This window comes from Manacus vitellinus, unplaced genomic scaffold (genome assembly GCF_001715985.3).
Source record: "Manacus vitellinus isolate BGI_N305 unplaced genomic scaffold, ASM171598v3 scaffold_6_pilon, whole genome shotgun sequence".
Classification (NCBI taxonomy): Eukaryota; Metazoa; Chordata; class Aves; order Passeriformes; family Pipridae; genus Manacus; species Manacus vitellinus.
The window spans coordinates 28056937-28079720 of NW_021940750.1; the positions used below are offsets into that span (position 1 = coordinate 28056937).

At 43.7% G+C, this 22784-nt stretch overlaps 1 protein-coding gene across 3 annotated transcripts in view; it reads right to left on the bottom strand.

Moving 5' to 3' along the window:
- The window catches only part of ASB2 (ankyrin repeat and SOCS box containing 2), a 42229-nt gene that overhangs the window by 15211 nt on the left and 4234 nt on the right, over positions 1–22784 (bottom strand). The window contains exons 3-9 of one of the 3 annotated variants that reach the window (XM_018082402.2): positions 19889–19940; positions 16892–17214; positions 10738–11002; positions 9082–9186; positions 3693–3859; positions 2879–3034; positions 603–848 (exon numbers count right to left, since the gene is read on the bottom strand). In XM_018082402.2, coding sequence (XP_017937891.1) covers positions 603–848; positions 2879–3034; positions 3693–3859; positions 9082–9186; positions 10738–10982 — 919 coding nt within the window. In that variant the 5' untranslated portion in view covers positions 10983–11002; positions 16892–17214; positions 19889–19940. Of the gene's footprint in view, positions 1–602; positions 849–2878; positions 3035–3692; positions 3860–9081; positions 9187–10737; positions 11003–16891; positions 17301–19888; positions 19941–22784 lie in introns of those variants that run through there. The other 2 variants (XM_018082403.2, XM_018082404.2) reach the window with 2 other exon arrangements.

Consider the following 22784-nt stretch of genomic DNA (forward strand, 5'->3'; position numbering starts at 1 on the left):
TGCTTAGTGTAAAGCTGTTTCACACAAGTGGAGCATTAAAAGGTATGCTTAGTATAAGTTAGATCAAAATTCACTGTTTATATGGCTAAAAATTTACACATAGGGAGAGGTAGTCTGCTTCTACTTGATGTAGACCCATTAACTCTACAATAGTACTCTATCTATTTTCAGCAGAATACATTAAGAGGAGAACAGCTAACATTGCCCATCACTGCACATGTTCATGAGCAGATGGGGTAGGCTAAAGTTCAACTTCTGCCATCTATTACCACCTACATCTGTCTTTTATGACTGATTGGATTTTGGGCTACATGTTTCAGCAATGTCAGTTTAGAAAGTTCAGGAAATGCAGTTAGACAGCACCATATTACTTCCCAGAGTAGGTGACCATGAATGAATGCTGAAGAAGTGTGCGTGTCTAGATCATGCTCTCTGAAAGACCCTACCCAATTCCACCATCTGGAACAACAGGGTTTTAGTGCCTCTGCAGGCTAGGTCTTGCCTCCAGAGACACAAAAAATGCACCAGGGAGAGCTACTGGAAACTTCTAATTATTAAGAATTAAATGAATAAAGGCATGTTAATGGCACGGCTGTACTTACCACATTTTGCAAGGTATCTCAAGGCTTCCAGCTGCCCACTCTCAGCTGCCACAAATAAAGAAGTGATCCCGTAGGCATTTGCCGACTCAATCTTGGCACCCCCTTTCACAAGAATATCAATAATCTCCAGGTCATTTCGGGAGACAGCCTCATGGAGAGCAGTCCATCCTCGATTACAACGATGGTTGGTATCTGCATTGTACTGTACCAGGAGTCTTGCGGCTTCCGCATTCTTACGCTCACAGGCTGTTTGTTTTGGAAAAATGGGAAGAGAGTAGGACAGGCTTTTGAAAATATTCTGGGTGTTGTATATTCACTTCATGTAGCCTAAGGCAGTGTGACACCAGTAAGCCATAGTAAGACTAAAGACCCATTGAGGTACGAGGGCCAAGGCTGCTGCCAAAAACACTGTCTGGGACTCGTAAAGGATGTGATAGTGAAAACAATCTTCAGCTGGGAGGTGGTGGGAGCTAAGTGTCCTGTGCAAGGGTTGTGCCAAGCCTGATACTGGGTGGAATCCAGCCCAGCACATTTGTACCAACTGGACACCACAGTGACCAAGTGAGGTGACAAATGTGAAGGAAATAATTTACGAAGAACAAATATGTTACATAAATCATATGACATGAACGCTTTCTTTCCAAATTCTGTGCAAACTGACCCTTTATCTTACTGTCCTGGACCGTAAGATAAAGCTCTATATAGACAAGGAAAAAAAAAAAAGCTCAAACTAATAGGACCCAGTAAAGGATCCTTAGAAAACAATAATTGTGTGAGTCAGTAGCACTTTCTCCACCTGAAACAATTTTTAGTTAAAGATCATCCTGAGCTAAAGAAAAGTTCTTAATCATTAATAGCATTTCGTTGATTTTTATTCTACCAATTTGTCCCATTGCTTTTTGAATCCCAAATCATCAGGTTTCCCACACACTTTTATGGTGAGATCCCAAACCAAAGGTACATAGGATAAGCAGCTACATTTACAAACTCCAATTAGCATTTGTTGTACAATGTACAATGTACAGAAGAGAGGCTGGCACATTTCATAGCAATTGGGTTTTTTTCTTTGAAATAATGGTGTCTTTTTTTCACAGAGGTGCCACCTTTTGGTTTTGATCCTTCCCTTGGGATATCTCCATGACTTCCTCTCCCATAAACAGGTGTCACTCGTGTACTGAAAGCAACTATGTAATTAGCTGCTTCTGTAAATACCTATCTATAGCTCTGAAGAGTTTAATTTGCTTCCATATGAGGGATGGTTACTTTGTTAGGATAGACTTTTTTAAATTTGTTTTTTTGTTTGTTTGTTTGTTTTTGTTGTTGTAAGATAAACTAGAAGATATTGCATCAATGCTAGCACATTGTTATTAAGACTTTTTCTCTGGCTAAAGGGTTTTTTCATATCATTGTTGTTGTTATTATTATTACTGTGAGCACTACTATTACCACCACTACTGTGTGTTGAATGCACAGCTGAACAGCTTTCCTTTAGCCAACTAAAAGCCAGAATTTTAAACCAAAAGCATTTTAAACTGAGCAGCTCTAATGACAGGCATCCAAAGCTGGATGTAAGATTGGTGTTTTAACCAGTAATATGTGCTTTTAACGTTTTAGAGTGCTAAAAATTGTCATGGCAGGAGCAAAGGCAGATTGACGTGAAGGTGTGAGAGATCATCTCCTTCTATGAATCTTTGTGATGTCATGGATTTATTGCTATTCTGCTAAAGAAAGAAAGTGTTCTCTCCAACTAGCAGCAAAGTAATATGTCCACGTTAAAGACTTTATCCACCTCACTGAATCGTTTATAATGTTATGCCTCGCCATAGGACACAGCTTGGCCTGACTCACACAGTATATGAATCACTGGCATGTCTACAGTTACTGTAGACATCGAACTGTAGACATCCCACATCGAACATCTACTTAGATCCTACTGTTTAGAAAAGCATACGTATTCCAGTACTCTTCGGCTTTTTGTAAGTTTGGGACATTGCGTAGACAGCCTGCGCTTGGGACCCCACTGAACCTCTCACACCCCACCCTCAGCATCACATCAAAGCTTGCACCCTGCAGGGCAGCTGCTAATCCTGTTTCTGTTACAGATAGGAAAAAAGGCCATGGCACGGCAGGTCAGACATAGGAGATAGAGGACTACTGCAGGGAAGTAGAAAACAGGAGCTAGTTGCTGAGTTTCTACCCTTCATCACAAGTGGTCCTGCAGTTCTGCCTTGGTGGCGCCAGAAGAGTTCAGCATCCCTGGAAAAGCAGCTACACACCTTTGTAGAGCGGTGTTTCTCTGGCCTTGTTGGAGATGTCGGGCTCAGCCCCAGCCTGCAGCAGGGTGAGCAGGCAGTCCAGGTTGCCTCGGCTGGTGGCCAGGTAGAGAGCTGTCTCCTCATTGAGAGTGCGTTGGTCGATGGTGCCGGGGTACGCTGTGGAGGAATGGTGAGCCCAAAGTCATTACGGCGTGTAGTGCACAAGTATCTACAGTATCATCACCTTCCAAAATCCTTGGAGTTTCAAGTAAGTTTTTATCGTTTCTTTTCCTTTTCCATGATCAATATAAGTTAGGAATATACTATAAAGTTACTATAATTCAGATTGAGTATCTAAATCTGTCACCAGTTTAGATTAAAATGTTCAGCTATGGCTACTAGTGATGCAGAAAGTTGTTGAGTAACTTCAGCAGCAATTTGAAAACAAACTACAAGAGTTAACTGCCTTCAAGCACCAGCAAAGAGGTGATCGGTTGGATCTCCAGCCAGTGGGAAGTGAGGTGATTCCTGTCAGCTTTGGCAGCTGAGCAGCTCATAATAGTAGAGAGCTCAGCTTCAAGGCTTTAGTGTGAGAAATCCATGGCTTGGCAGGATCTATCCCGATATCAGTTTCTCCCAAATATCCTAACTTTTAAGGCTTCAGTTTGGAAACCTATTTTCCAAGAGAAAATGAAATTAATATACAGTCAGAGAGGTTGGAAAAAAGTTTCACACACAGTCCCAGGCCAGGATTGGGATGCTGCTAATACTGCCTTTTAGTTTATTCATATTCTTCTTTTCCATTTTGTAATTAATTAGTTTTAAGTTCACTGACCTTTTTGCAACAGGCTCAGGCAACCCACTTGGCCGTAGTATGCAGCTTCGTGGAGGGGTATCCAGCCATCCTTATTAGGTTTAGAAAGGTTTTTTCCTGATTTCATCATGTTGCATACTGCTTTTTCATCTCCATCCTTGATCGCTGCCACTACAGGGTCAAGTTCTCTTTGAAACAAGATTAAAACTTGATTACTGCTTTCTTCATTACTGAGAAGCTTTTTGGAGCAACATTACTGTATCATTTGACCAAAATAGTGAACCCCTTCAGCCTATATACCAAGTATTTGTGGCCCTGAGGTGTCTTGCCACAGGTAAAATTTGTCTTCTCTAATTTTACCATTCTCAGTAAATAAGAAGAATCACTCTCTAGAGGAACTGATCTCTCTCCTCAGAGACTAAGGAAAGTGTAGATGTAACTAATCTCTGACATAAACACTTATTTTAAGTATCTGGATTTGGGGCAGATTTGGATTTTAAGTATCTGGATTTGGGCAAGCCCTGCCCTTGCTCTGTACACTGTGAATTGTCCATGGCTGTGATAATTACTTCACCTTGGTGTCCCATGTGGCATGGTGCTTCCATATGAGCTCTTTTAAACAAGATCAACTTTGAAGAGCATTGCCCCTGTTCACCCCTGAAGAAATTTTCAGATTTGCAGGTGGCTTTAGCAAAAATTATCAATAAATCTTACTCTTGTGTTTTGAAAATACTTCCTATTTCCTTACACAATCCCATTTTCAGAATTTAGCTGATCCAATAATCACAGAACCACAGAATATACTGAGTTGGAAGGGACCCACAAGGATCATCGAGTCCAACTCCTGGACCTGCACAGGACCATCCCCAAGAGTCACACATGTGCCAGAAAGTATCATCCAAATGCTCCTTGAACTCTGTCAGGCTCAGTGCTGTGACCACTTCACTGGGGAGCCTGTTCCAGTGCCCAAACACTGCCTGGGTGAAGAACCTTTGTCTTGTATCCAACCTAAACCTTCCCTGACATAACTTCAGGCCATTCCTTCAGGTCCGTGTGAACATTAGGGTGTTTGTCTTGGCTCTCTTTTTTTTCATCCAGGGATGGCTGAAAAAAAATACACCCACCTGAATGAAATCCTGAGCTGCCCTTCATCATGTCATCACAGAGATCCACAGCTATAGTTATTTCAACATTGAAACAAACAGATTTTCAGAAATAGTAACTACTTCAAACACTATTGACCTTAAAAATATGTCTCCAGTGTCTCAGTAAGACATATGACATGCTGGACACTTCTGAAAATCTGGTTGTTAGCTGTTAAGTGGTTCATGACTTGATCCATTCTAACCCAACAAACCACTCACAGGCTCCACAGGGTCAAATAACTTCTAGACACAAGGATTAAAAGGAATGAAAAACTATTAGGGAGGAAGTGAATATTTAAAAGTCTCTCCAGAGTTCAAAGTCATTGAAATGTGTAGAATCAGTGGATATATAAATAATATGTAAGTAATCTTTTATTTGGTGCTACCTAGTTCTGATACTTCCAAGAAGAGGCTCACTGTGAAAATCTACAAAAAGCATAAAGTGTGCTCCATGCCACCCAGCATGAGGCACAACGAACAGCTACAAGTGCACTTTGCCCTCACAAGCCTTCCCTCTGCCAAGGATGCATTCCACACACTCCGGGCAGTGACCCATTTCTCCAAGCTCTGTAAGAGTGGTTGCAGAGCAGGGCTGACCCAGGCACATGAGTCCTTCTGCAGAGCAACAGTGAGAGCTACTGGGAGTCTCCCCACAGAGCAGGGGTCACAACACTGCCTGACAGTCACCATGTCCCCAGTCAGCAGTGCCTGCAGCAGGGCCTGCTGCCCTCCTTCCACCTCATCTGAGGCTGCCAGGAGCATGACAGAGGCAGAGAGCTGGGAAGTGGGTCCTCTACAGCCAAGTCAGGCAGGACCCCTGCCTGTGGTGGACAGCAGCTCTGTGCATGATGCTGGGCTGTGCCTTCCAGTGTTGGCATCTGCTTGAGCTCCTGCTGAGCTGTGCTGGGACAAGGCAGTCACGGCTTTCTTATTTTGATGCACTAAATAACTAAGCTCTAGGACAGCTAACATTGTAAAGGAAGAAGCACTTTTCCGGTTCTAATGGGAACTTGCAAAAAATTAATGTGGGCTATACTTTCAGAGACAGAGAGCAAGAGGTTCATGAGGACATAGGAGCATTTGTGGTTTGAACTAACTCTATGGAGGAAAACTTGCAGTCCTGAAGCCAGAGAGATGTGGGAGACAGGTGCGTGTCTCAGAGAGACTGTTAGCATAGACAGGGTAAGAATACAGCATGTGTTAAAGGTCATGCAGGGTAGTGATTATGGGAACAACCTTAAACTCTAGTTATGACAGAATGAAAGTCTAAAATACCACAATAGAGTGAGATCAGAGACATAAAAATATGGGCAGGTTAGCACAGGTCTCCTCACAAAGCAGATTACTGGTACAACCTCTGTATTTAGTGTGAGTTACAGGAGCAACACTGGATTACATTGTCTTGCAGGGGCTGGGCAGACCAGCAGCCTGAAACTCACACAGGCATCACTAATTTCAGTTTGCCCAAAGGTACCTAATCTGTGCCATAAACATTGATATTAGCATTGAAAGAAAAGTCACCAAGCTGCTTCTCTGAGGATAAACTCGGGGCCTTGAAGTAGAACAGGTGAACTCAATACGTATGCCAGAGAATGCGAGAAAACACCATTTCCCAGGTGAAAAAGTGCTTGGTGCCTCTTACTCTTTCTCTACAGCTGAAAGCAGTGATTTCAAAACAGTATAGTCACAAAAATAGCAAGACTGGAATGGGGAGAGATATGGGACACGAGGTCAGGCGTTTTGCCTGAGAAGATAGCAGCTACAGCAGGCAGCTGTCTCCCTGGTCACAGCCCTCCCAGGAGGAATCAACTGACCTCCGATAACTGCCAGGCTAAGGTCTCAGGGACACTGCTGTATCTCCAGGCTGTTTAAAGTACCCTGGGGACTAAGCCTAAAATTGCTAATTTTGTACAGATAATAAACTTTTATACAGGTGTTAGAAACTGAGCATTTTGTTGAAGTCAGCTGAGAGCAACTATTGGCATCTCTGGCTGGGAGAGGAGGCGGAGGTGGGGGATCTTCATCTTTCAACGCCTCTGGCACCAGGCTGCTGAAACCATCTGTTGTTCTGTGCAAAAGTTCGTGTTACACGTACACTGCAACCTCAGGATTTGGGCACATGATAGAGTTACCGGCACATAATGAGTTACTGTGTGCCAGGTGGACCACGGCAGGAGGCTGTGCATGGGGCTGGTACACAGCAAATGCAAGGTGAATCACGTTATCTGAGACCTCAGTGAAAGCAGGAGGGTACCTCGGATTTGTGGTAGGGTTAAAAATGTGTGAAGAATCCGTTACTATTCTGCTTAAGCCCTCAGATCTTGAATGAAGCAAACTTCTGTCGGGTTCCTTGACCTTAAATGATTCCTGAGTAAGATGAGGGGGTTTACTGGATGAGGCTGCAGATGCTTTAGCCAAGCAAATTCCAGATCAGAACAGAAAGTTTAATGAATCTCCATGTGAAATCCTTGTTTTCTGCCTGGTTTATAATTGGCTGTTATAAAACCCCAGCATATTCTTCTGCCTGGATTTCATCAGATATAGAAAAAACAAGTATTAAAACTATGATGTAAGTCTTAATATCTGATGAAATCTTAACCTTATAGGCAACTCAAAAGAATTACTGCATTTCAAAGGCCAGTAGCCAAGACAATAAATACTCATTGCAGATGAGATATATGGTGAGGTCAATTTGGAGTGCTGCAGAAGAGGTTCAGTGAAGTATGGAAAAGTTCATGAAGCTCTTTCTTTTCCTGACAGCCTGGAGTGATGCAGGCAGCATTGAAGCAACAGCACTTCCCCAGGTGAAGCCAAATATCACCCCTTCCTGGATCTGAGACTAGGGTAAAATATCATGCCATCATGCTCTCCTGTGGCTTCCCAGCTATATTTTTGCTCTCACTTGGCAGAAGAGGAGAGCTGGTTTATCAGCCTTATCCCAGCCTTTTTGCGGGCTGAACTCAGTCAAGCTGCTTGATGCAGAACAGCCTGCACCCCACCCTGCTGCTGGACCCAGAGCATCATAGAGGCATGCAAGGAGTGCAGAGCACCTACTGAGAGGATGTGATTTCAGTGTGGCCAAGGGGAGCTGGCAGGTGACAGGGATAAGGCAGGTTTCATGCTGCAGCAGAAAGAGATGTTCACAATGTCAGGGAGGGTAATGGTAGCGGAGGGCCAGGAACAGACCCTGCATCAGCCAGGATGCAGGGGGAAGTGAGGAAGATTGTAGAGCTGGATGAGGGATGAAAGGAAGAAGAGTGTTGGAGGAGTAGTCCCTGCAACCAGGCATCCAGGGAGAGACTCGTAACACAGATAAAAAAAAGTAGATTTGAACTGGGTAGATAAAAAGGGCAGGGAATTTTTTTCTGCAAGGATACAGAGAAGTGCTGCCTACAACACTTTTCTCTTGTCATCTGATAGCTAAGGGCAGGTGCACGTATCTAGTCTGCCTCCAGAGAGCTGTAATAAACCCGTCACAGTCCAGACATTTCCACTACACTCAGGCACTGTGGCAGAGTTTAGGCCACCGCATTGCCTGTCTGCTTTCCTCATCCAAGACTCTGTTCACCTAAGCTTATTTGCAGCCCTCCCAACAGCAAAGCTCAGCCAGGAGGATCAGAGTCAGTCAAGCTAGTTTCCTCTTTGGGCAAGTAAGCTCTCTTCAGTGTGGCAGAACAGCACAGATATGGCTGGGAAAAGGCACAGCATCTTGGGAGCATTTATAAAATATTTACTTTGAAGGACTGCACTTTCTTATCTTGTTTATATATGGTGATACATTTTTTTCCCCATTCTTCCCTATTGTTGAACCCTGAACTTAATACCAATGCAATATGCAATTACTATCAGCACCTGCCTGCCTCATCTACCGTGTTGATAAGTGAGCCAGTCTATATAAATCACACTGCATTTGTCCCTTCCCTGCTGTCCTTGTCACCTCAGAGCTACTGACTGACCAAGAATCCCAGGACATGTGCACTGAAGGGATGAAGAGAGATGAAGAGGGAGAAGGGAACAAGGGAGTTTTGAGGTGGCTCAACTGCGAGAGCCTGGGCATGGTCTGGGGCAGCTAGGAGGCTGGAAGGAAGAGCAGGAGTGCAGTGAGGGTGTGGTGCAGGTGTCAGCAAGACCTCCTCCAGATGAACACACCATCTCCCCCAACCAGACACCATTGCCACCCAGAAGTGATGTCTTAGTGGGAGAGTGGGTAGCAAGGTTTGTTTTGACTGCGGGGTAAAGCAGGAGAGGAAGAGGGAGACACTTACACGGACTGGGATGTGCTGCACAGGTTGCTGTCGTACCTTCGCCTGACACCCCAGGCTGCCCCCGAGCTGGATGGCTGAGCACGGCCTGTCTGCTGGGCCGCCAATCTGGAGTGGCGATGACATGAATGGAATAAGGAAAAATACTCCGAATAGGAGAAACAGGTCATGCTGAGGCAGAAGGAGAGACACACATCCACAGAAATGGAGCGAGAAAGCCTGCCGGTCAGGGCGTTGAATAAAAGCAGATGGCCACGGCTTGCACTGCACTGGATTCAGCTGCTCACTCGGCTCGAGTTTATTTTTGGCCCTCTGAGGAAGCGTCAGGGGATTCAAATGACCATATAAGACAACAGTGTGGTTAACCCTACCACCACCGCACAGGAAGCAGGCATGAGGCGAGGTGAGGTGACATTCATCACCTCCACAGTGCCATGCAAGCAGGTCAGAGATGAGTGCAGAGGAGGACCCAGGGTGTCTGGGTGTCAGCTCCATTTCAGTTCGGCTCTCCCAGGTGGCAGAAGAGTTCAGCAGTGCTACAGATCTGGTGATACAAGCTGGAAAGATTTTCCCTCCAGTGGGAGGTCAAACTCTGCTGGGCTAAGGCAGGGGCAGGACAGGTTAATGCACAGAAATGCTAATGCTGCCTTTTGCCAAAATAGCAGTTGTCAAAGGATATCCAAGGAGGACAAGACCAAATGGCCAGGGAATCCTTTATTCTCCCCAGCATCGGGTCCCCACAGCACAGCTGACAGTTTAAGAACATAGTAATGACACTGAAAAGCCACTATCTTTGGTGGGGAGTAGGATTGCAGGCTATACTGCATCCTGATTCCACAGCTATGAACATGCTTACATTGAATTATCATTGAATTGTTCCCAGTTTCCCACCCTTGGAAACCAAACAACCACAGGTGTTAATGAGCAAGGCATCAGAGGGTGGAGTTATGACAAAGGAGGAGCAAAACTTTGGTTACTCCTAGTTTATTAAAAAATGAAAAATTAGTTTAAAAGGATATTTTCCCTTGTTTTGGAGGTGACTTTGGGACCTATTCCCTTTTCCCTTGAGAAATCTACCTTATATAAAATGAAAGGGGAACATGGCCTGTGTTCGAAACTGTCAGCAGGTCTCTGTGATGACAGCTCAGCATTGCAGGGGAGGGGGATGGTGCCACAATTTGGTATCTGGAGCTGTTCTTGGCTGAGAGTAGCATGTTTGAAATCTGACTGATCTGAAATAGCCACATCCTCTAAAAACTGGAGTATCTGAAAGGTAGCCAGCTCACATTATACCTATTTTTTGCATCTCTTTTATGTTTTCCCATAACAAATTCTGTCCTCCCTCTCTGGTAAAACCTAAGCTTGGCGTATAGTGTGTCCCTGAGGGGGAAAGGAGCAGGTAGCCTCGGGAGGGCTTCTGTGGCTCAGGAAAGCTTGTGCCTCTTTTTTTTCTTTTATTTGTTACTTAAAACAGACAACATCAAGCATATTCTCCTTTTGCTGTGAGCACATAAATTGTTGACCTCATTGGATTTGTAGCAGACTCCGGCTTTCGCACTAATGACAGGCTTGCGGAGGAGCCGCCTGGCAAAGCTAATTAGAGAGCACGTGGTCTGACAGGGGAGGCTGTTTTCCATTTCCAGGCAAGGACTCACTTACCTTTGCCAAGGGTAGATGCGGTAAGGTGGGTTGTGGGGGCTGGCGTGGCTGGGGGTGGCCGCCGCACCAGCACATGCCACCATTGACTTCTGGTGGCTCTGGGCACCTGGCTGACCTGCGGGGTCCTCCTCCAAGCTCTGCTGGATGGCCATCTTTATAAGCTCATCTTCACTCAGGCTGCTGTACAGACTGTATTCCTCACAGCCTATTGTTTGTCTTTGAGTATTTGCTGCCGTTGTAGCCATTTTTATTATTCTTTGCTTCCCTATAAAAAGAAATTGTGATCATCAAAATCTGGAAAATGAAAGAAAGAAACTCAACTGTCTTGTGCTCATCTATCATCTCTGCCTCTTGATTAGACTGACCAGAAAATCCTTCAGAAATCTTCCACCAGGGAGAGAATGTTACCAGCTAAAATCTGCATGTAAACTTAATGAACTAAGTCTTTTCTATCACACAGAAATAACTGGTTTAACTGGTGTTTTAAAAAGAGGAAGTGAGCTGTTGCACACAGGGCAGGTTTTTATCTGCTTCTTTTGGTTTCCAAATCTCAAGAGAAAATAGATAAAGGAAATCCCCGTAAGATTAAAGAGGTACAGTTTTGAATTTTATTTAGAAGACCAATGGATGTCTCTTTTTATTGGTTTTTTCTTGCTCTAATTGCAGGAAATTAAGGGAGGAGGTTTGTCTCTTTGCTGGTTTTCTGAAAGGACAGGTTCTCCACCATGAAGTGTAAAGAAACTGTTGAGCAAGTTTTTCCTCCATATCTGGAGATCTCTCGAGCAACATGCAAAGCTATGCTTTGAAGTGCCTTTGTTTCACTCAGCAAGGAAAGCAACACAACATTGCTGTTTCACTTCTGATTTTTTGCTTTTTCACAGAACAAAGTTCAAGGTCATGAGTGAGCTGGAAATGAGAGAAGGGGGAAACACTGGGGCGCACTCAGCAATCACAGAATGACTGTGAACCACCAATGCAGCATGGACTAAAAAGGCCAGGATGATCCAAAATACTGAAGAATTTCCAGCAGTGATAGGGAAGTGCTAATGGCATGAATGGTATGATGCTCTAGTAAGATCTCATTTGGATGCCAAAGAGCACTCTGGCCACCAGTGTTCAAGAGCCAAGGGATTATTTTATGGGAGGAAAAGGAAAAGCTTGCCTCAGATGACAGCCAACATGGAATAGGTTTACTTTTTATAAGCACTGAGTGAGAACTGTGTAAAATAATGGAGAACAGTGGGATGAGGAGCAACAGGAACAAGCTGCCCAGGAGGACATGAACATGACAGGGACCCAGCAGGAGGGGGCTGTGGAGGCATGTCCCCCAGGTGCAGAGAGGTGAGGCTGAGAGCACCTGTAGGGTTGTCAAAAAAGCTGCCTGACTCTACCCTGTGTCTGCTGGTCCCTGTCCCAGCGATGCCACAGCAGGGTTGGTCTGCAGCTCCACACAGCCTGGCTGTGCCCAGGTTCAGGTCCTACTGATCTGGGCCACCCGGCAGAGCCATCAGTATGAGCACCACTGTGCAGGAACAAGCCTCACACCAGGAAAGTACCCTGCTATGGTAGCCCTTGCTGCTGCGTGCATAGCCCAGAGATGGTCCTGACCTGGAAGAAATGGTAGCTCCCCAAATGGCAACAGGGCCATATCTATGCATGTCCAGATCCTCATGTTTGTTTCTTTGACCATAATTTAAAAAAACCCACCCCCTCACAAACTAATACAGTTTGAAGATATTGCAAGAACTTGAATTAGGCCATAAGTAACTTAAAATCTTGAATTTAAGGTTTTCACTTCAGACATGGTGGTATCTCCCACATCAATAGCCACCTCAGACTAGCCAAGCCCACCCCAGAAGTGTGAAGACTTCAGGGTAAAGGGAAGCCCAGCAGATTTCAGACTGACATTATGATGTTTAACAACAAAAGATGTATTTCACAGCCATGAAAAATGCCAAAATAAAACCTTCAATTGGCTCTAAACAATGCTGCCAAATTTTGATGGTTTTTATTTTTTTAAATTTATTTATTTTGTTTATTTTTTTATTTTCATTTTCAGCCGTATCTCTCATGGCTACAGTTAGTTCCCTTCTCCAGTGGGAGCTGGTATGCCCCAGCTCTGCTATGACCCTTGCTGTCCCAAAGATCCAAGCCCAGACACCAAGCAACAGATAGCTCTTGTATGGAGCTGCTGCCCATCCTGCACCCCAGCTGCTCCAATACCTGTCTTTGGCTGTGCTCCAGTGAGTGTCTGGCCAAGAACAATGACACAACTTTGTTTCTCCAGCAGCTGCTGCTGCTGTTTGGCTCTCTCAGCTCCTGAAATGCTGAGCAGCACTTGCATAGCTGCCCATAGGTACTCACGTAGTAGCTGGTGAATGGCAGATGTGTGGAATCCACGGGCTGGAGTCAGAGGGCTTGTCTGAAGCATCCAGCACTGCATCCAGCACTGTAATGCCTTAATGTATGGACCTGGCCCCAGTGGTGACTCAGAGACCTAAACAAAGCCGTCAGTGGAGAGGGCAGGATCTGATCATAAGCTCCTAATGGAGGTGATGCACAGTGACTCTTTGAAGGACGCAAGAACGGAGATGAAACTGCTCCTCTTTGAGGGCAACCTGCACCAGTGCAACATGGGACACAGATCCCTCCTCAATATCCTGCCCAATCCCATCACCGGCATCCTTATGCCACAGGAGGTAGGGCAGGCAGTGAATCCATCCTCACTGTGCTTCTGAGCTGGGTGTTGCAGTACTTTCAGGGGCAGTCAGGGCTTTGAAGAGTGTGCAGGAGACTACTGTGAACATGACACCACACCCTGGCACAGAGGAGCTAACTGATTTAGCTATCTCACTAAATTCCCAATGGATATAGGTATAAAAGCCATTTCTGCACATCTTCCCCTCCCTCCTTTTGTTTCACACCTCGTTAAGGCACAGAGAGTGAAAGGGAGATTTTAAGTTTGCATGGATCATTCCGATTTCACCCTCTTATTCTTGGTAGGGGTTAACTGGGTCCAATCCACTTGCAGAGCAAAGGGAGAATGTTTCCTGCATGTTGGTGAGCCTCACTAATCTAAATATTTTGACAAGAGTTCCACAGAGTGCAGAAACAACAGTGTTAGCTGCAGCTCGCGCCACTGACTCATCCTGCAGGGAGAAACTTTGTAGGGCTCAAAATAAAGCTTTCATGTCTGCTCATTGATCTGCACAAACATGATGAAGGTGTGAGGGTCATATCCTGGGGCTGCAGGAGCTTTTGGGCCCTTACTGAGAGCCAGAGATAGCCTTGGCTGCCCTGAAACCCAACAGAGACTGTTATAGTTGGGCTTGAAGCCATTCTTGCATACCCCTGCCTGTGTCCCCTTGCTCAGATTGACCTGTGTGGTGTGACTGAGTTTGGCAGGAGGCACAACACATGCCTTCTCCCTACAGCTCCCTGTGTGACAGCCCTGAGTGGAGTGGAGCAGAGCAAAGCTACCACCCTCACCTTCCACCTGGGGATGCTTTTGTTTGAAGCTGGAGGACCACAGGGCACCAGCACTGGTCCAAATTATGTCTATAAGAAGTCACAGTGAGCCAGCTGAGCTGCAATGACAGGCCGAGCACATGCCCTTGGCTAGAGGCTAAAAGCACCAGCACCTGGTTCAGTTTACCCTTCTTTCCCTATGGCTGAGCTTGGTGTGTTCCTGAGAGTTCCTGGCACTGCCCTAGTTCAGCTGATACAGCAGGGCTAAGGTTACCCCATCTGAGGCCATCAGTGAACTGCCAACCACAGCCTTATGAAAGCTCACTAGACTAATGCGCTGTAAGGTAAATATTTTCCACATCCTGTAATGAAGGTGTGAAAAAAAACCACAATCTCTGTCGCTAGAAATGTTTGAGCCGATTTGGAATAGTGAGATCTGGCCAAAGTGGTCTTTCTAAATGCAGCTTGAATCTATTTTCTTGCCCTAAGCCTGCTTAGCGTAGGTTTACAGCATTGGAATCAGATGGGAATTAAATGCTGGGTTTACTGTTCACCCTAACTTCAGGTTTTGGGGATGTTTTAAGGTTTGGCTGCACCCTGCATTTCTCTGACAGCCCAAGATTCCATCCTCACATGCAGGTAGCACACAGCATTGCATCTACTGGGATAGCAGAACCTGAATTTTGAAGCTGTGGTTTAATGCCCTTATTATTCCTTAGCGAATGCTTTGCCTTCAGGTCTGGATGGCTTCACTAGTGATCTCTCTTGGCAGAAACATATCTTAGGATGCTGCTCTCTGTGCTGCCACTTAGTAGTTCAGTCTGACAAGATCTTCAGGAATCTAGACTTACCACCATTTCCACCTAGAGTCTGATACTTATTTTTAATTTTGCTGTCCTGATTTCAGAGAAAGTTTGTTTATTTATATGTAGGAACCAGGCCTGTGCTATACAGGGGTAACTTAGCTGCATCCAGTGACCAGAAGACAAGGTTAGAAAGGAAATGCTTGTGCCAGGGCCACACTGCAATGCTCTGTCCTGAGTAGCTATACCTGGCAGATCTCTGAAACCAAAGGTATTACTCACAGGGTGGCTACTAGTAATCACCTGCTTGATAGCAAAACCCACAGACAAACACAATTAGGTTGCTATTATAGTTGGACGACAAGCTCTGTCAACATACAGTGTTTGGGAGAATGGGCCTCTGATCCCTGATGCAACATAAATAAACAAGGATTACAGCTGGCTTTGAACATGCAGAACCGTGCAATTCAATACCATTAGCATCTGAAACAACTGGTCCCCATTGATAGCACTTCCTTAAAGAAAAGCTTAGGGGAGCTGCCTGTCCTCCCTTAATAGATTCCAGGCAGCAGAATTACTTATTTCTGTCAAAGGAGGGTGGCAGGTGAATGACAAGGTCATTAAGGGAACAGAGCCAGACTTTGCCTGCCTTTGCGCTTTTATCCCAGTCAGCTGGTAACTCAATACAGGACCTTGGTATTTACGGCTCAAGGTGTGATAAACCATATTTCTAAAAACATTACCAAGTCTCTGGAGGCTGCAAAAGAGAGAGGAGAAGAGCAGCTTCATAATTTTGTCTTTTGCAAGGAATGATTAAGCCCCAGCCTCTGCAAATATGTTTGCCTTTCCACGTATTTGTCATTACTTCTGAAAGCAGAAGGAGCACGTGGAGGAAGGCAAACACTGCTGGATGTCTTCACAGCAAACCAAGCCTCCACTTCATTTCTTACTGTGGCACCTTTCAGGACAGATCCTCTGTGGGCAATGGAAACCAGATCAACTTGCAACACTCAAAGTACTCATATTTTTGCTGCATTTTAGGTCAGTTTCCAGATAAATCTTTGCAGTTCTCTAAGGATATTATGCTGGATAACTACTACAGGGAAGCAAATGATTTTTTAAAACCAGAAAGATTTCAGTGCCCATCAGATCTGCCAGATCTGAGACATCAGAAGAATGACACCTCATGCTGTCCGGCTGCAGCAACAGGCAAGGATTCTTTGTAGTGACAGCTTATGCAGACGGCTCAAGTTCTAGCCCAGTGCTGAAGGAGCAAAGCCAGGCTTCCCGAAGGAATCCTCTGAGCAAACAAATCCCCTTGTTCAGCCCCAGCTGTCAAAACAGGTCACCTATCAGCCTGGCATATGCTCTAATGCCACAAAATCATGATTTTGCACAAATTCTTTACTGGAAATTATACACCTGCAAGATTTTATTTCTTCTCAGAACACATTAATTCACACAGCAATCAGTGCAATATTAGCTTCTTTTCAAACCAACTAAACATTTATAAATTAAAGAAATCATTTGCCAAGGTAATTTTTCTCCTTCACACTGTGCCTTGTATGCTACATTTCACTTTAGTATATTGTAGCTACAGCACTGATTTCTGAGCAAGATATTCTAGGGACAAAGCATCACCTGCAAGTTAAAAAAAAATAAGGAAAAGGTAGAGCTACTGTTCTGTTTAATACCAGAGAGTGTTTTATGGCATATTTGAAAAAAACAAACCCCCAAATAAACAAAAGCAAATCACAAAACTTTTCAAGACTGTGTTAGGGTGTTAGGTTACAAGCTGTTGTAGGAATAAATATTTACATAGACACAGTAAACCGAGAAGTTGAAAATACTAATTAAGTTCAAAACATGCATATTTGCATTACCTTTTTGTTCTGAAATAAAAGGGTAAAAATACTGTTGAAATGGGTTATCTCCTTGATTAAGTCTTAATTCAGAAAATCCTTGCTGGTATTTGTCTCCCTGCTTTGCCTGGATGTTTCGATCAACTGCAGGACAGCTTGGAAACACTCTCGCTTTGAAGCCTGGAGTTTATTTCTGGATCACCCCATGATCAGCGAATACAAGCCAAAATATAAGTTGTTCCGAATCTCAGATTTCCTGTTTGAAGATGCACGGCAGAAACTTTTACTGATCCTGAAGTTCTTCCTTGTTGCGTTATCTGACAAACTTCACTTCATCGAGCATCCTGTAGTTAAATGACACAAAGTTGACCTTTCTATTACATCATTATTTATTGTCCCTGACAAGTAAACCATATATGGACATGTTTCTGGAACCTAAAGAGGAAAAAAAAAATTGCCATGTAATTTTGAAGTAAAATATGCTGTCCTGGAGAGTTTTATTTACTTGGGGGGAAGTGAGCTCCCTTACCTTTTCTTTTAGCTGATGCTTGTTAAACAAAACAGCCAAACATTACATGGGTATTTACTGATGTTTTAGAGTTGTTCATATATTTTTAAGGCTGCAAGTTGGAGACTTGAGGATTCCATAAGATGACGAAAGCAGTTGTGAACCTGTTGCAAGTAGTATTTGTAAGAGCTTACTAGTGGAAAAGAACTGCTCTTGTACCACCTAAATGTGAACAACAGACACTCTCTCAGACTCCTTGAGGCCATAAATGGGAAGTGATAGCCACCTTCCCCACATCTGGAAGAGGGCAAGCTGGCCAAGGAGGAGATTCTGTGAGATAGCACTGACCCAGGGATGAGTTAGAAGAAAAGAGTCAGGCACATATAGGAGAACTGACACTTGGATCGGCTGGAACGTTGGGATAATAATGCTCAGTTTGGGAAGGTTTCCATGTGTTTGTCCAGCTAACACAATGAATGAAGGGAAACTATAATACAGTATCAAAATGATGCCTATGCTTTTTCCTTCAGCTTCTGCTTTACTGATTGCCACAGCAAAATGTTGCATATAGAGAGAATAAAGCCTAGATTGCAGTGGGTCTGCAATCCTTTCTGAGTACCTTGTGAAGCCTCAGGCTACCTGTACATACCCTGTCAGTGCATAAACACCCCCATCTAAAATTTAGCAAGAACAATCTTGAAGGGAAAAAATGTAGCCAAACCATATAATCCACTAATATGCAATTCCTTCCAACTCATCTACTTCTTTTGTAGAGTCTTTGAGGACCAGCATGATTTCCCTCTCCATGCTTGATCCTCAATCCATTGTGCTCCAGCATGAGAGGATGGCCAGCACATGACACATCTCCCTTCCCTGCTGTCCAAAAAGCTGTGTGTCCCTCATATCTAGTGCTGGGGCTGTTGTTTTGTCCAAAGTTAGAGTCATTCAGCAGTTACTGTGACAGGCAGAGGAGCCCTGGAGGTCATCACCGAAAGTGTGTGAAATTCTTACGCCCTTGACAAGATGTCAGCCAACCCTCTGTGACTTTTAAACAATACCCAATGCTTTTTTTACCCTGATACTACCTCAAGATTGTAACTAGCCTTGACTTAAACCAAATCTGAATATCTGCCACTTTTAACCCTTCTGCTTGCTTTTTGGCAATCTCTCACCAAATTCACGCCCCTGTCACAGTCTGATTGATCACTGAACTCAAGAAAAAATGCTGATACTGTGATGCAGATTCACACTTCATACTGGCAAGGGTGTCTGTGTCTTCCAGGATGGACTGTTTGATTAACACAAAGATCCTGGGGCTCAAGGTCCTGTAAGCCATGAACATTGTAGGTGGTTGCCCATGACATTCAAAGCAAGCACACTCTTCAGCTCCCTTGCAGAGCTCTGTGCACCCCCTTGGTATATTTGAAACTTCTATAAATGCTGATGCACAATTTTCCAATAAAAGCACAGGACTCTGCTTCAGAAGATCTATTTTCAGATACCACTAACTCTCCCTTTTGTCTTGAGTAAATCATTTAGCTCCTCTGGGTATCATTTTCTACATTAGTGAAGTGGAAATAATCAGATGCATTAACTTCAGAGAACAGTCCAAAATTCCTTGCTGATGGGAAGCCAACAGGACTACTTATATGGATAGAGATTGCTGAATAAGGCCTTATTTAATTAGTATCTGTGAAATCCTCAGAGTAAGACCTCATAGAAGTTTGAAATTTTAATTACAGAAACAATACTGTACAGAAATGAAATCATACATTTGGGGGTTGGTTTTTTTCCCAATAAAACCATGTTGTGTCTTTATTACAACACATCCAAAGCATAATAATAACAATAATTATGATTTATTAGCATTGCATCAGATTGGCTAATATTTTCCCTGGGGCATGCAAAGTTACAGATCTGCATTTTTCAGCTTAACCCCAAGACATTCCAATAGATTACAAATGTCACCTGAAAAAATAAATATGTACATTTATACTATTTTCTGGAACAAATTTCAAGCTCAGACACTGCATATTAGATCCACTTGCTTTATCTTTAAATAAGAGTCATGGAAATGTCTGACATGCTGATGGGGGAGTCAGCTAGGGTCTCACAAACAGTGAAAGAGATTTGAATCTGCGAGAAGAAAAGAAGGATGACCATGTGAAAATGAATGGCAAAATGAACAGCAAGATAGCTTTATTCTTCATGTTTCCTCTAAACAGCCAGCAGAAGTCAGGTTAGGAAAGCACATTTAACATTTCTTTCGTTTTTGGATTTGTTCAGGGTCTCTCCTTCCTTTAGTTGAATTAAGTATTCTTCATCTCTACTAAGCTACACAGCTGAATCAGGCAGCTGAGGCTTGAGAAAAAACAGAGTTGATTTGTGCATCCCAGGGGACTGGTGAGCTTTTTACCAATCCATTCTGTATGCAGAGCTGCCGTAGATGTGCCATCACATGATGAAATGCATGAAGTTACCACAAATTGTATTCCATAGACTGTACCTACCTATGGTGACTAACTCAACTGCATCCAAACACTTGGCTCATGTGTGGCTGTTCTGAAAGGAAGAAAATGCTGATTAGTTTTGACAGTAACAGTTCCTGGACAGAAAATCCTCATAATACTTTGCTTCAGAACAGCATACCTCTTAGTGCACCAATTACATGGAACTGTTCCCTTGTTACTTAGATCTGGGCTGAACTTTTTTGCTTCAGAAGGGCAGCAAGGTGTTTACGGTGTCATATTTCACTGAGAGCATAGAGCTAGGGCATACATATTTTACCATCATATTCCAGCAAGCAGAGCTTTGCATTCAGTGTTGTCATGTTGTGCTTCCAGCGGACACTCCCAGAGTTCAAATGCAACCACTAGAACCACAGGGAACTCTCCTGTGCCTCCTGCTACACAACCCACATTCAAATAACAAGAACATAGAAACTCCCACAGGGGAAGATGGTTTCAATTTCCTTTGCAAGAACTAATGATTGCTTTGGCCACAGTATCCCAAGAGAGGTGAGGAGTGAGAGGCACTTGTATGGGAAAAGGTGCAGGATGTCACACATGCCCTGGGAGAATGAATATGATAGACATTATTCCTTGCTGACTTTGCTGCCTAAATACTTCATTGCTGGAAAGATGTAGGTGTTTTGAGATCACTCTACTAAGAATATAATTCCCCTTTCATGAGGAATTTATCCCACTTTAATGGCTGCTGACACACACCCCGAGTCAGAGTGGTCTTCAACTCAGTGTAGAATTTCCATCTCTGCACAGTGGCTCCTCACAGAATATTTTTCCCTTTCAAATCCAACCAAAATGAAGTCCTCACTCCTCTGGAAATATGACATGAGTACCAAGGGGAACAGCCAGTACCCAGGGTCCTAAGCCCCATTTCAGGTATCTGATAACTCAGCCCTGCCAGTGAGCTTTGGAAGAGTGTGCAGCTACTACAGTCACACCTCTCTGCAAATGTCACCATAAGGTCACATCCACTGACTCAAACTGAAAGAAGAATCAGTCAGAGGGAACATGAAATGCTAATATGAAGTGAGCACAACCCAAAGACTGTATAAACAAATATATGTTCCTTGGAGGAAGAGGGAAATCATAAACATTATCATTTAGTTCTCTTTGCTGTGCAAATATCATTTATCTTATTTTATAATGTATGTTAGTAAGAACTCTGATGAAAGACTCGCCTTTACCTTGACCTTTAAAAAATCCACAAAATTCAGAGATATTGCTGCAACCCCATTGCTTTGAGGCTCTTGGAGGATGAGAATGGCAGCCTGAGACACAAGCTGCCATGAATAGCAAAGGTCCTGGAAAAAAACAGTGACTCCAAACCAGCATTGATGGAAAGATGAAATTAATTCTTACAGAAAACAACCTTTTCACAGTTTTTTAAAGGCAGTCTTTGGAAATATACAATGGCTTTTTACCTCTCCATTCGGTCCCTTAGGCTAGTTTATAAACAAAGTCTCTTTTGAAGCTTTTCTCTGGTACCCTCTAATTCCATTAAGACTAATTTGTTTCTAATTATTGTGTCTGCTGTATGCAAAAAGACCTATTGCATTGCTCTCCTTTCCTTCCTGCAATGACATGAGAACAACAGGCTTACTATGTATGGATCTGTCTTTGCTTTACATGCCACAGATAAATAGACCTTGAAAAACAAAACACCTTAATTCCGCAGCTTGCAGAAACGTCCATAACTTTTAACACAAGGAAGTTCAAGGAATTACAACTTTCTATATGCTTGGAGTGAACCTAAGATAGGTACTAGTGGAGTGGCAAGGCAGAGCAGGGCCTTCCTGTGAACAGGCCCAGGGAAGACGTGGGTGGGTTGGGCTCCTGAAAGATGGATTCCAGCCTGGGATGGATGCTGGAGGTTGCTTCTGACCAACCCCAGTGGAAGTGGGTTCACTGCCATGGGGCTCAGAAACTCAAAACAGGGGGACAAGCTGCCATTCACATTGACTCCTGTCACGTTATGCTGGCCCACTACCCTGATGAGATATCCAGGCCTGGGGCACTGCTGGTTGCTGTGCAGACAAGAGCAGTGGAGGAACCAGAGCACTGTGCTAAAGGACACTGCACCACCATCTCTATTTACCCAGTGCTGGTTTTGTGTGCGGTCAAATTCGTATGTGATAGATACCATATCTGAAGCCCTTGTCAAATGCACTCCTTTCTATTGCCATGGAGAAAGCTTCACTATCTTGCACTGACTGAGCATGCAGGAGAGAGGATCAGAGGTTTATGCCTCCTTTATGTTCAAATCACAAAGCAACAGGTTTGTTTTGCAGGGCTGACATTTAATTATTTGCCCTACAACTCAGGTTAAATTCAGAGCTAAATTTAGGACAAGTGTCTGGACAGAATGTCATGACACCAGTGTATATCTGTTGCACGACATACCATACGAACGAGTAATTTTCAACTCAGTTAAAAATAACCATACACTTACCTAATTCAGCAGACTTCTGGGCTTTGTCTACTGAGCTGGTAAGCAGACAGTGCAATACTAAGAGTCACAAGTATACTGTGGGAAAAAACATCTCTAAAAGCAAGAAGACAAAAAATATCCTTCTGTGTCTGTTTTCTCTTTTTTTGTGTGTGTGTCAAGTAACAAGTACTGTCCCATAGTAACATAAGTATGATGTCCGGATTATCTTAAAAATTGATTTGAATAAGTAAATAAAAGTGGAATTGTGAAAAGAGTTTTTTCCCATTGAAGTGAGAGATCTCTGATTCCTTAAGGGCAGAGTCAAATGGCTGTTAATGCTCCCACCCCAACCCTAGAAGAGGACAGATTTTTTCACAGCAAAGAATTAGCTTGCTGCTACCTGGTTTCCTCAGCTACAACATGGCTATATAACACCAATTAATGTGGCTGCGT